Source organism: Onychostruthus taczanowskii, unplaced genomic scaffold (genome assembly GCF_017590055.1).
Source record: "Onychostruthus taczanowskii isolate IOZ18803 unplaced genomic scaffold, ASM1759005v1 scaffold52, whole genome shotgun sequence".
Lineage (NCBI taxonomy): Eukaryota > Metazoa > Chordata > Aves > Passeriformes > Passeridae > Onychostruthus > Onychostruthus taczanowskii.
Window position 1 is genome coordinate 1,797,198 of NW_024502791.1, and position 12,444 is coordinate 1,809,641.

The following is a 12,444-nucleotide window of genomic DNA, read 5'->3' on the forward strand; positions in this document are numbered from 1 at the left end:
ATAAAGACATACAAGGATTTGGTTTTTAATTCACTTTCAGGAAACTTCACTGTTGGTTGTAAGGTTGTTGCGAATAATTAGGGCGTTAAAAATTTACAAAAACTAAAGGACTGTTGACAATTTACTGTCTTGGAATTCTTATGATCTTCTCAAATTTAATTAAATCAATATCACTTCCTATTCTTTGGGCTGTAACTTCAGTTACTTTGGAGAATTGTAGAAATTAGACTTTTAAAAGGATTTCAATAATGCCTGTTTAATTCCAGAAAAAAAATTATTTTCTTATGAGGTTATAAACATGAAAGATGAAGATTCACTGTATTAGGTGCATGAGAATTTATTTTCTATATTATCTTGTCTTCTTTATTTCTGTTGAATTTTTCTCAGACTTTGGGGTTGTCTGTTATTTTCCAACCATGTGTGCACTGAATGGTATTGAAATGAACTGCATTTATCAGAAATGGTGGAAAGTATTTTATATGTGTTGTTTTGTTTTTATCCTATGCCTAATGTCTTATAGCAATTTTCTTTCTCTTTTTTTTTTTTTTTTTCAGGATTAACAAACCTTGAAAACACATTCATCATTTTGTCAGGCTTGACCAATGAATTTTATAAAAACTTAAGGATATTTCCAAAATATCTGCCCAATAACTGCCCAAATTTCAGTCAAGAAGAACCTATTTATAGAAAACATGCCATGCATTTTTTATCTGTGACTAATAATGCCTTCATTACATGGTGAAAATCTGCTAGTGGAGGAAGAAGACTCCTTTTGTTAAGAAATTTTTTCACTGGTGAAAACAGCTGGCACCCCTTTATAATATGAAGCCCTTTGAGAAAGGCTGGCTGTTTCTATTGCTGCCTGTTGTGTTAAGAGTTGTGTGCTCCTCCTTTATTAGTGTGAACCTTGGGGTGAAAGTGATGAAAGGACAGTCTGTCTTCCTGTCAGAAGAAGACCTCAACTTTTCCATCCCCAGACAGAAAGATGTCTGCAAAGTAGAAGTGATCAACGAGCCAATAACACAGAGGGTTGGGAAACTTACTCCACAGGTATTTGAGCTGTTTTGCTGCCTTGAGTGTTAGTGTGTGCAGGTCTGGGAGAAAAGAAAAGGAGCTGCTTGATTGATTTTTATTCTTCTTTTGGGTAGTGACTAAAAAGCATGAAACTGAATGGTGTGTGAGACTCAACCTTTTGCTTAAGTAGACAGCTGGCAGAGAACTGCAAACCTGAAATCCAAAAGCTGAGCTCAGTAGCACGAGTGCACAGAAGTGAGTCTGGTCAGTCTCCTTTCACAAGTGAAGAATGGGTATTACAAAACTTCCAGTTAGAAGATATCCTCCAGTCTCTCAGCTGCTTATTTTTCTCCCAGGAGGGTAACCAGTGCCCCTTGAATAATGCATAGCCCACTAGAGCATTTTGAATTTTACTGACAGAGCCACTTCTTAAGGACCAATTAAGAAAAAAATAATCACATACAATAAGCACATTGTGTGCAGCATTGTTTGTTCTGCTCTGCAACAGCCAAATTGTTAGCAGATGGCAAATACATTAAAGCTCCCCTGTTTTCTGTTCAAATGTTGAGCTTGTAGGAATAATGAAGTATATTTCACACATTATCATTCTGCTACTCCTCTGCTTTACAATTTGCCCACATGAGTTATAGCAGGAAGGAGTTGAACACATTTGTCATGAAGATGTAACGTTATAGATGGAAGACAAATAGTTTTAGTGGTTCATAACCAAGCAGGCTTTGGTGTTTGAAAAATATATGCCACAGCATATATTTTTGTGTGCTTGTATATGAATATAGTTTTTAACCTCCTTTCCAGGGTTTTTAGTGGCTTCTGTGAAGGTAGACGAAGGAGCACCAATCTCAATAGATTTTTCAAAACTTCTGGCTTGGTCATCTGTATTATTTTTGCAAACAACTGACAAGCACTTTAGCTGAATCAGCACTCCTAGGGAGCAGAGGCATACCAGGGAAAACGGGAGGTGATGGGCAGGACAACGTGTGATCTTCTCTAGAGACTGGCCTTATGTAGTGTAGGGCATCTGCTGAAACCACCCAGGGCTTGTTTTCTGCCAGCCCAGGGACACTGACCACAGTACCCCACCTCTACTTCTTCAGTATAGGTTGGTCCCTGACTCATACAAACATAGAATTATTAAGGCTGGAAAGACCTCGAAGAACATTGAGTCCAGCCATTAACCCAGCACTGCCAGGTGCACTACAAACCATGTTCCTAAGACCTACCTATATATAATTTTTGAATGTTTCCAAGCATGGTGATTCCACCATTACCTTGGAGAACCTGTTTTAATACCTGACCAACCTTTCAATAAGGAAATTTTTCATAATACACCAGCTAAAGGAGAGGAGGGAAAGAAGGACTTACATGTGAAACCTACGGTGAACCTCTTCTGTATGCAATCTGTCTGGCTGAGGAGTAACTTTGCTTTTAATTTCTGCCTCAGCTTTTATGTGCAGTAGGACCCAAGTGTTTTGAAATATCCACTTTGTCCTGTGTAACCCAACATGTTTCAAGCACATAGGTAGAGATCCTTTTCAAGAGATCCCAGGAAATGTGCATTCACTGCACCTTATTTTCCAAAAGACCTCCCCTGTCCCAGCCCCCCATCTGTTAAGCCCCTGTTCTTTCATTGCCCTGAAGGTCTGCCCAGGGAGTTGAGTGAGGAAGTTGCAGGCACACATGCAGAGGGAAGAGCTCTGCTGAGCAAGTGGTACCAGGCTGGACAAAGACTGTGCCTGCCAGTGGTGCCTGAGCTTTCACCATTCCTGAAAAAATGGTGCCAGAGTCCAGATCTCCTTGTGGCACTCATGATCTTTCTACAGGAAACTCTGCAGCCAGACAATGTCTCTGGTATGGTCTGGTTTACATCTATCAAATTGAGTAATGTTCTAGGAATGTATGACAATTTAATTATAAATTGTAATTGAAAAGCAGTTGAAGTGGAAAAATCCAAAGCTCAACCGTAATTAGGAAAATATTTAGATTTTCTTTGTCTTACCCAGTGAATTTATAGACAATTAAAGTTCCTGTTCATACAAAAGGAAAACATATCAGGAAACATAAACCAGATGTTTCTTTTTGCAAAGCAGATTGTTTCTTTTTGCAAAGCAATACACATATAAACTGGCTGTCAATCAGTGGTAACAAATCTTTGTGGAAAGGTTCTAAGTTTTCCAATCTTTTTTTACCAATTAAGATTTGGAACTTAATGATATCTTAAAAATAAGGACATTAATTCTTTGATATAATTTGACCCAGTGAGATGCATCCCAGGGTCCTTAGGAACTGGATGATGTAGCTGTGAAGCCACATTCCAAAATATTTGAAAAGTCATGGCAGTCAGGTGAGGATGGGCATGGTACTCGTCCTTTAAAAGGGTAGATCTTTCCTGGGAATTACTGACCTGTCAGCCTCTGCTCTGTGCCTAGGAAAATCATGGAACAGATCCTCCCAGAAGATGTGCTAAGGCACACAGAGGACAAGGAGTTGATTCAGACAGCCAGCATGGCTTCAGCAAGGGCAGCCAGCATGGCTTCGCTGCCTGACAAACCCATTGGCTTTCCGTGATGCAGTGACTCCATCAGTGGGCTCATCAAGGGAAGGGCTCTTTTATCTGGACTTCTATAAAACCTTTGGCCTTGTCCTCCACAACACCCTTGTGTAACCAAAATCCAACTGGCTTTGAGGGCTCTACACTGATTTACATCAGTAAAGAATCTTACTTGCAGTGTACAACATTAAGCTTCTGAAGCTACAGTATGAGTGGTTTTTGTATATAATATACTTATTTTTTTTCTTTAAAATAGCATATAACATAACAGCTTAATTTTATTTTCCGTTTTTGTAGACTATCACATAAGACTATCCAATTTATTACTTAAACATCATGTTCCTTTATGTTAGTTTTTACTAAGAAAGAAAGGACATTAAGTAAGAAAAATATATGTTTTTTGATTTTATTTGAAAAAAAGCAGAGAACATATTTCCATGGCATTTGAAAATAATGCATAACAGAACAACCACAACATAGTCAAAACTTTAATCATATGAGAGTAATTTTGTTTTCCACATATTATTCTTGTCCTTGCTTTCTAAGCAGTCCCAACAAATAAACCCAAGCATACTTTTCATATCACCACAGATTATTCCATGAGATTAATCCATGTATATATGTCTGAAAATCAACTACCTCACCACTTAAAAAAACCAAACACAAACAACCAAAAAAAAAAAAAAAGACTTTGTACAATGCACATCTTGATGAAAGTTAAAAGCAGGCAATAAATTAATTTTAATATTGCTTGGAATATAGAAAATTGATCATGTTTTTTGAGCACCTGAAAATGACTTGAGTGGAAGTAGACCCTTCCACTAATAATGAAAGCTGAGAAACTCTAACTATTCTTCCATTACAGAAGGATGTAAGTTCTATTCTGTGTAATGGTTGAAAAGAAACAAAGTTCAATAATTCTTAAATCCTTTAATGTAAATCCACAAGGGGGTAATGAGGTGCTTCAGTTAAATATGTATTAACAATTAATTTAGAATTAAATGATTACATAAATTTTACACTGAAAGTCAGAGCATCCAAAGTTTTTTTATATGAGCTACACTTTCAGTCAAAATTTTAGAATCTTATAAAATCCCTCAGGCGTTTCACCATCATCTAAAGTAGTTGGGGAAATGAAGACAATTCATGCAAGGCCTTCTATTTTCATGATTTTGTCATATTTAAAAAAATTACTGTCATTAAGAAATTACGTCTTCTTTTTTGAAAAAAAAGTGGCTAGTAAGTCAGCCATATACATATATTAACTGCTATTAGTTATGGCCTCATTATGTCTGTTAGTGAGTTTTGAACAGATTTAATTTTATTCTGTGGAAGTCCATATAACCATTTGTGAATACCGCCCCTCAAAAAATGCAATGAAAACTACATTTAGATTCACAGTGAAATGCTTATGAAATGCAGTGATTTTGGTTTCTTGCTGGCTGGAATAGACCTTTTCTCTCTGTAGATATGAAATATGAGCATCTTCCATCCTCTGTGGACTATAGGGATTCACTGTTATCACAAGGTTAACAGTCTACCAATGCTAGGAGCTTTCAGCTGGTGTTTTGCTAAAGAAACAATACTGCACGGGAATTACAAATTGCCAGTCTTGCCATTTACAGTATTTGAGAACATGGAAATTGTATTCCTCAGAATCCAAATTCCTTTTCCAAAGAATGGGTGTGTCAAAGCAACCTTTTTTTCTATTTGTGTTAGGCATGTTTCCTCATTGCCTTACTTTAACAAGCCAACCAACCATTAAATAAATCAATCTGCCTGAAAGACGTGTCTGTCTTAGATGGTTAGTCTGTGGCCAGACAGACTCACAAATTTTGCCTGTATCAGGTATGTTGTAAGAATTAGTCTATTTTGAATTAGCTGGTAGGAAAACATGGGTATCTGCTTGCTTTTGTGCTGTGGATTACACTGATTTTGGGGCTGGATGTTTGTATGACACAGAGATGATGTCTGATCTAGAAAAGAGCTTCTGGTACAAAATCAGTATCACAAAAACTGGGAACAGTCCTAAATTAGCGAAGTTTCTAACAGAAATTTCACTGGTTTCACTGGGTCATACTTTTGTGGTATAGTTGTAGTGGAAATAAAACAAGATTTACTATATAATCAACTATTGTCATAAGCAATTTTAAAAGTCAATAAATCTCAAGTTATAATGCTGGACCTGCTGGCTTTTCAGCACCACTGCAGTTGTATGTACTGCTGGGTGTATCTACACCTTAACTCCGCAGGCTGCACTGGTAAAGAAGATGAGGTCAAATTATTTGTTATGCTTGGAGGGACTTGGCAGCCTGAAACAATCACCTATGACCTTTGCCCTTCTGATTGTGGAGCACAGGCAGCTCCATGTTACGTGGTTTCTCTGACTCTCACTGGCAGATTACAGTACAGGTGAATACCTGTTCATAAAAATGAACTACATATTAAACATTTTCTCAATCTGAGGTATTCCAGGCACTCAGAGAAAAATGGAACAGGGGTTGTGAAGTTAACATCTTTGGCAGTGTGATGCCAGTCTATTCTTTCTCCTTTATAGGTTTTTGACTGTCACTTCCTTCCTAATGAAGTCAAATATACCCACAATGGATGTCCAATTTTAGATGAAGACATGGTGATGCTTAGGCTGTACAGGTAAGCAGCAGATCACACTTCAGCAGCTCATTTTTTACAGTTAAGGCATGTTCTGCCGTACACGTTGTAACTACTTAGATCCAGTAGCTGCATCATTAGCCAACAAGTGACCATCTGTTTACAGAAACATTTCTCACCATGTATTGCAGATACGCTCATTTAATGTGTATTACGCTCATTTAATATGTATTTCTGGCTTATTACACAAAGCCAGTGATTTTTCTTTATGCTATGGAAAGTGGCAATAGCACTTTCAGAGTACTGCAGGTTCTCTGATGTCCTGCTGATAGGGACAGACACTCTCATATACACATGAGAGTAACCTCTTCCTTCACACACACACCCTTATAAGTAGGGGGATTTGAGCAGTAGGATCTGGGTGGTGATTCAAGACTTGAGCACACAAGAGAGAAATCAGTTCAAGTAATTCTGTTTTGAAGATGAGAACAATGCCCAAATCACAAAGCAACAGAAGATGGCATGAAGCGTACTAATTTTCTTCTGTCACTTGCAGGTTTACAGAAACGGAAACGTTTGTAGAAACATTCACCCTTCATGTGCAGTTACTTGAGCCAGACTGTAACATCATAAAAATGCGCTCCCATGCTTTGGAAGTCCCTGAATACTATGGTCTGTCTAGGGTGATTGACAAGAATGTCCTCACCTTTGATTATGACAGGAAGATAAACCTGGATTGCACCATTTCCGTAATCTCTTCGGAAACTCACCTGCCTGCTCATGGCCAGCTTATCACCGGGAAAGAGCAGCAAGGGCAGTTTCGTGGAGATCAGCCACGGAGCTTCTTCCCTGGCACTAGTATGATGTGCTTTTGTTGTTTGCATTAGCACCTTCAAAGAGACGCAGCAGATTAAGTCTGGAGCAGTGGGTTGTTTCAGACATGCTGTGTAACGGTGGGTCGTGTGAAGTTTAATGAACAGCTTGAGCTACTGTGGGTATGAAAGGGACATGAAGTTTTGTGAGGCACCATGTAGATCACAAATCTGGGTCAATAATTCCTTGACTGGAATCTGTTTCTGGCCCATAGATATGTGGACCAATGTGACAGCTTTGTGTGTGCCAAGACTCAGTAGAAACAGCACAGGTGGTTGCTGGAGGCAGCACCTAGCCAAAATACCAAGGTAGGGTGGTGTTGGAAGACATCTGATGAAAACAAAATCCTGTAGGACATATTAAGGAAAAGAGCCCTACTTCTCATCACACTGTCTCTCTCAGAGTTACTTTATCTACATGGGCAGGTTCCCCATGGTGGTTTCTGCTCTGGTAACTTTCACTGTTGCTTTTGGGTTACAGAGCACAGCTTGGGCCAATGGTGCAGAAATGGGAGCTGTACACTGGGACTAGGACACATTAGCAACAAAAAGATGAGTTGTGAAGAATTTCTGAGGATGGGAATTCAGTATCGACACCTTGACCCCCCCTCGCCTGACACTGATTATATTCCTGTGAGGTTGGATCTCTCAGACAGCAGAAGCAAAACTCTGCACAAGGTAGGTTTTTATGCAAGTTTATAATGTCTGATTGTCATCCTGTGGTTTTTGTCATTGTTGTTTCCTTTTTTAATAATTTTTTTCCTCGTTGTAACATCTGAAGAGAGATAGGGAGTCATTAAATTTTTTCAGTTCTTAGAAATTTGCCAGTTAAGCTAATGAAAGGCATTATCTCCATGCCTCTATGATTAGACCATTATGGCTACAGAGAAATACCTCTGATTGATTACTGCCAGACATAAGTAGTTTATCCCGAGAGAAAAATTTATTCTGGCATAATTCTACAATTTTATACAGCATGATCTGCACTGACTTCGGCATACACAGTAATTATAAGTTAAGAGCTCTGTGAACATATTCAGTTAATAATAATTAATAGCTTGTGCATGTTTCTGTCAGATAAAATTGTTCATTAAACTCACATCAAATTAAGTAAGTCATTTCAGCTCCAAATTAAGGACACAAATAAGACTAGTGAACCTGAAAGTCATATTCGTGATGTCTCAATATTTACTCTAGTCATTTTCTAATTAAAATATTTCAATTTTTCTTTTCAAAATAATTATTGCTTTAACATGTACCCTGATTTGCTGTGTGAAGCTAGAAGAAATTTGATTTATTTTTTCACTTTACTTTGCTTTTTCAGTTGTGTCATTTTTTTCCTGTTGTAGACGGAGTATGCATGGCTCCCTGTTCACATTAGAGGTGCTGTTCCCAACCAAATACCCAAAGCTGCCCCAATGGCAAAATTCATCCTGGAAGTAGATCAATTTATTTTAACCCCTATTACAACCACAACCATTGATGCTGAAGACAATGAAACTCCAAAGTCTCTGCTTATATTCAACATTACCAAGCCATCTCCACAAGGCTTTATCACTCACCTCTCTGACCACACAAAACCTATTGGCTCCTTCACGTGGAAGGATCTCAGTGATATGCTCATTGCTTATCAGCCTCCAAATAACAGCCACACAGAGAGGAGGAATTATGAGGTAACAGTGCAATGTGTGAACATTTGCTGGTTTTCACCTCCTTAAGATTAAGTAAAATGGAAATAAATGTAATACTATGTGATGTATATTTTTCAGGGAAAAAAGTTTTTAAAGCCATATGCAATACAGGAGCAGAGGCAAAAGCTTTTACTGCTTTCTCCTATGACACATCATCTTAACTAACAAAAAATAGATGTTTATTGCTCACTCCATAAGAATTTCTTTGTACTGAAAACCTTTTATCCCCTCTAAATGAGAAATACCTAAACAGGTGTGGTTTGTTTGGGTTTTTTTTTTTTTTTTTTTAGTAAGAGGAATAGTGAAATAACAGTGCTTGTAAATCTACTCAAAAGTCTTTGGAAAGATCAATGGTGCCTTTTCCACACAGCCTTTATCCCTGCATGATGTTACTGATCTCTGTGACCTGTGCAGAGGTGACATAATTAAAGTCATGAAAGATAGACCAGTTAAAGGCCAGGATTGCTCTTAGGCCTTACGGCCTACCTGCTGTGATACTGTGATAATGGTGGTTTAGGGATAACAAAAAGGGGGTCCCAACAGTTCCTGCTGGGAGTAGTAAAAGCAAGTCACTAACACAGAGAGCATGATGCAAATGATGAATAAGATCAGGCTTCTGTCTGCATGTTCTTGAGTAAGTTATGAAGTAACTGTCTGATAAGTTACTTAAGGTATTATCCAATCAAAGCAAAATAGTTGGTACTAAAGTAATAAAACTGAATAAACAGGAAATCAGAGCAAGGTAAGCTGAGGAAATGGTTGCCTGGAAAGCAGAACAACAGCAACAGTAACTGGCAATTGATGCTGATTTGTCTCACTTTTTTTTCTTGGCTGTCACACGAAGCTCCTTTCTCTGTTTCCTTAAAGTGAGGACCAGACATCCTTCCAAAACATCTGCTCCTTAAGTGTCTCATCTCTGTTGTGCTTTCCGCATTGTCTGATTGCAGGTTCAAGAACTTGACAGTTCTGGAGTCTGAAAACTCAAGAGTTTGATTTTTTTTTAATTTTATTTTTTCTGTACTAGCACATATATTTTCTGTCATATCTATTTCTGGTCCTACACATCTTAAAAGAGCAGGAAATATCTCCTCCACTTTTTATTACTACTAGTTAAAAAAGCTCCATATTAATTGATGACTTAACCGTACCCCAAATAAAATTAAAATTGCAGACACTATGCACTAATTTTCACAGAATTCTCTGCAAAGAGCAAAGAAGGCAGATACTCAGTGTTGTGCAGAACTTCTGTGGCTCTTTTTAGAAGCTAAATCAAGTTTTTTTAATTAACATATTATCAGACGCCTGTAAGACCTCTCAGGAGAGAATGCACTATATGTGTTTTGGAGCACATTTGGTTTCCAGTTTTCAATAATTTTTTGTCACAACAGGTGGAGTTTGAGGTGCATGACTTCTACTTTGAGAGGAGTTTACCAATCACTGTCCATCTTTCTATCAGAACAACAGATACAAATGCCCCTCGAGTTTCGTGGAATACAGGTGAGATCTCTTAAGCTAAGTTAATTTTGTTTCAGAATTAATAACATTTTGACACACATATTTAACAAAGCTCTAAAAATCAGATTTACACCTGAAGTCTAAGGATCATTAAACTGAAAGAGCAGAAATCTATTTTCCCCTATATCCATTCTAGAAGGAACATGTTACAACAACTTGAAAAAGATCTAATGTCTTAACTGGAATGAAAAATAAAGAAAAAATGGAATTACAGGAAAACTGTGATTTATTTATACAGCATTTTCTTGAAGAATGAACTGTACATAGAAAAAGTATTAATATTAAGGGCAAGTGTATGATGGAATAGGAAGAGTGGGGTAGCATGTGGGAAAGACTGAGGCTAGCTGGCATTGTTTAAAGTGGAAGTGTGCAAAAATTAACAACTAGGAAAAAGGGCATGATATACCACCAGCATTTAAAGCCTGGAAACCTTGCATGGTTAGGTCTAATTCAAACAGATTTATAATGCCTGCACTGGAAAGGGAACAGAGTCTCTCATCTAGAGTGCATTGATATTTAATCATCAAAAAGAATATATATAAGATCAAACATGTCTAGAAATTAACACCAGGGAACGTGCAGTTTTCCTGCAGTAGAAAAGGAAAGTGGTTGAGAAAAAGGTACCTCATGTCTTCTGGAGAAACCTCACCTGAAATTACTAGCAAATTAAGAAGGAGCACCGTCCTCTGCCAGGAAGATCAACATATGTTTTTAACTGCAAACTCACTAAAGAATCTAAATGCCCATTTTCAGACATTGTGAGATTTCAGATGCAATGCTCCTGTCACTGCAAGTGTCCAGAAATGCGCCTCATTAGATTATCAGATAATTAGAAACCAGATGTCAAGGAAATTTCCTGCCTTACCTTTCAGACACCCCTCTCTGTGAGCCACAATTGCACTATCCAAGACTTTCACTGGTGGGACTGAAGCCATTCACTGCAGGTGGCTCCAGTGACCTGATGGATGTCCTCCTTGACTTCCTACACTCACCACACACACACAAACAGAAAACTTTCTGTTACTGGCTTAGTCTGGGTTTCCCATATCAGAATCCTAGCTGTCTGCTTCCTTTATGTGGTTTAACTGTGGTGGAGCAGCACAAAATTAGCTCAAGCAGGGCGTCTCCAGGGGGGGACCCTGAACAAAGGAATCCCTGACTTTTATAACCCCACAATCTGTGTGTACTTGTTCCAGTGGTGATATTTGTTCTTTGTTGTAGTCTCTGGGTGACCAGCCACACTCCATGCCCTCTTTTAGACAAAGGGTCTGTGCCCATTGATGGTTCTTTGCCCGGGGCTCCAGTTATTTCCCCCCATCCAGGACACAATGTGCAATTTGCATGTGAAACTACCTGCACTAGGTGCATTCTGCAACATCAGAATTGGTATTTCTCTGAAAAAGATTCCTTAAAGACAGTGAAAAAATTCAAGTATACCAGAAGCTGTTATCAGACTTTTAGGCGGCATTAGAATCACAGCATTATAGAAGTGTTAAGGTTGAAAAGAACTTCCAAAATTATCTTCATCTGAATATCACCATGCCCACTAAACTGTATCATTAAGCAACTTGACTGCTTGTTTTTTGAACACTTCCAGTGATGGTAACTCCACTGCTGTCCTGGGGAGCTTGTGGCAAAGCTAAATTACTCTTTCAGGGTAGAAATTTTTCCTAATTTCTAAACCTCCACTAGAATGGCTTTCACACACAGGTGGGCAGATAGAATTAAATATTCTTGATATTTCCCCTGCTTGGAAACACTTTTAGAAGCATTAGATGCTGACAGTGACGTAATCCTCTGCTTTTTGCAGGCCTCAACCTCCTAGAGGGACAATCCCGACCCATCACATGGCAGCACTTCCAAATTGTAGACAATGATGACATCCAAAATGTTCGCTTGGTCACAGTTGATGGCTTACAGCATGGGTGGCTGTCAGTCAGAGGTAGGTAATCTCAACTGCAGATGCTGGAAAAATCTCCTCTATGAAAAAACAACAGCTCTGCTCCCTCTGCTGACCACCTTCCCCTGCTACAACCACACTAGGCATGGGTATTAAAACAGGAATGTTCAAAAAATTCAGTATTTAAGCCTTTACTTTCCTAATCTATGTTTACACTCCAAGGCAAAATTTTAAAGAAATCAGCTATGCTTTCATTGAGAAACATGATTTGGA

General features: G+C 38.3%; 1 protein-coding gene across 1 annotated transcript in view; it reads left to right on the top strand.

Annotated features, from left to right (window-relative positions):
- Window positions 1–822: 822 nt before the first annotated feature.
- The window catches only part of FREM1 (FRAS1 related extracellular matrix 1), a 56,599-nt gene continuing 44,977 nt past the window's right edge, over window positions 823–12,444 (top strand). Inside the window, exons 1-7 of the mRNA XM_041416521.1 lie at window positions 823–1,050; window positions 6,141–6,235; window positions 6,750–7,051; window positions 7,547–7,743; window positions 8,415–8,738; window positions 10,145–10,253; window positions 12,082–12,213. Of these exons, the coding sequence (XP_041272455.1) occupies window positions 823–1,050; window positions 6,141–6,235; window positions 6,750–7,051; window positions 7,547–7,743; window positions 8,415–8,738; window positions 10,145–10,253; window positions 12,082–12,213 (1,387 nt within the window). The remainder of the gene's footprint in view (window positions 1,051–6,140; window positions 6,236–6,749; window positions 7,052–7,546; window positions 7,744–8,414; window positions 8,739–10,144; window positions 10,254–12,081; window positions 12,214–12,444) is intronic.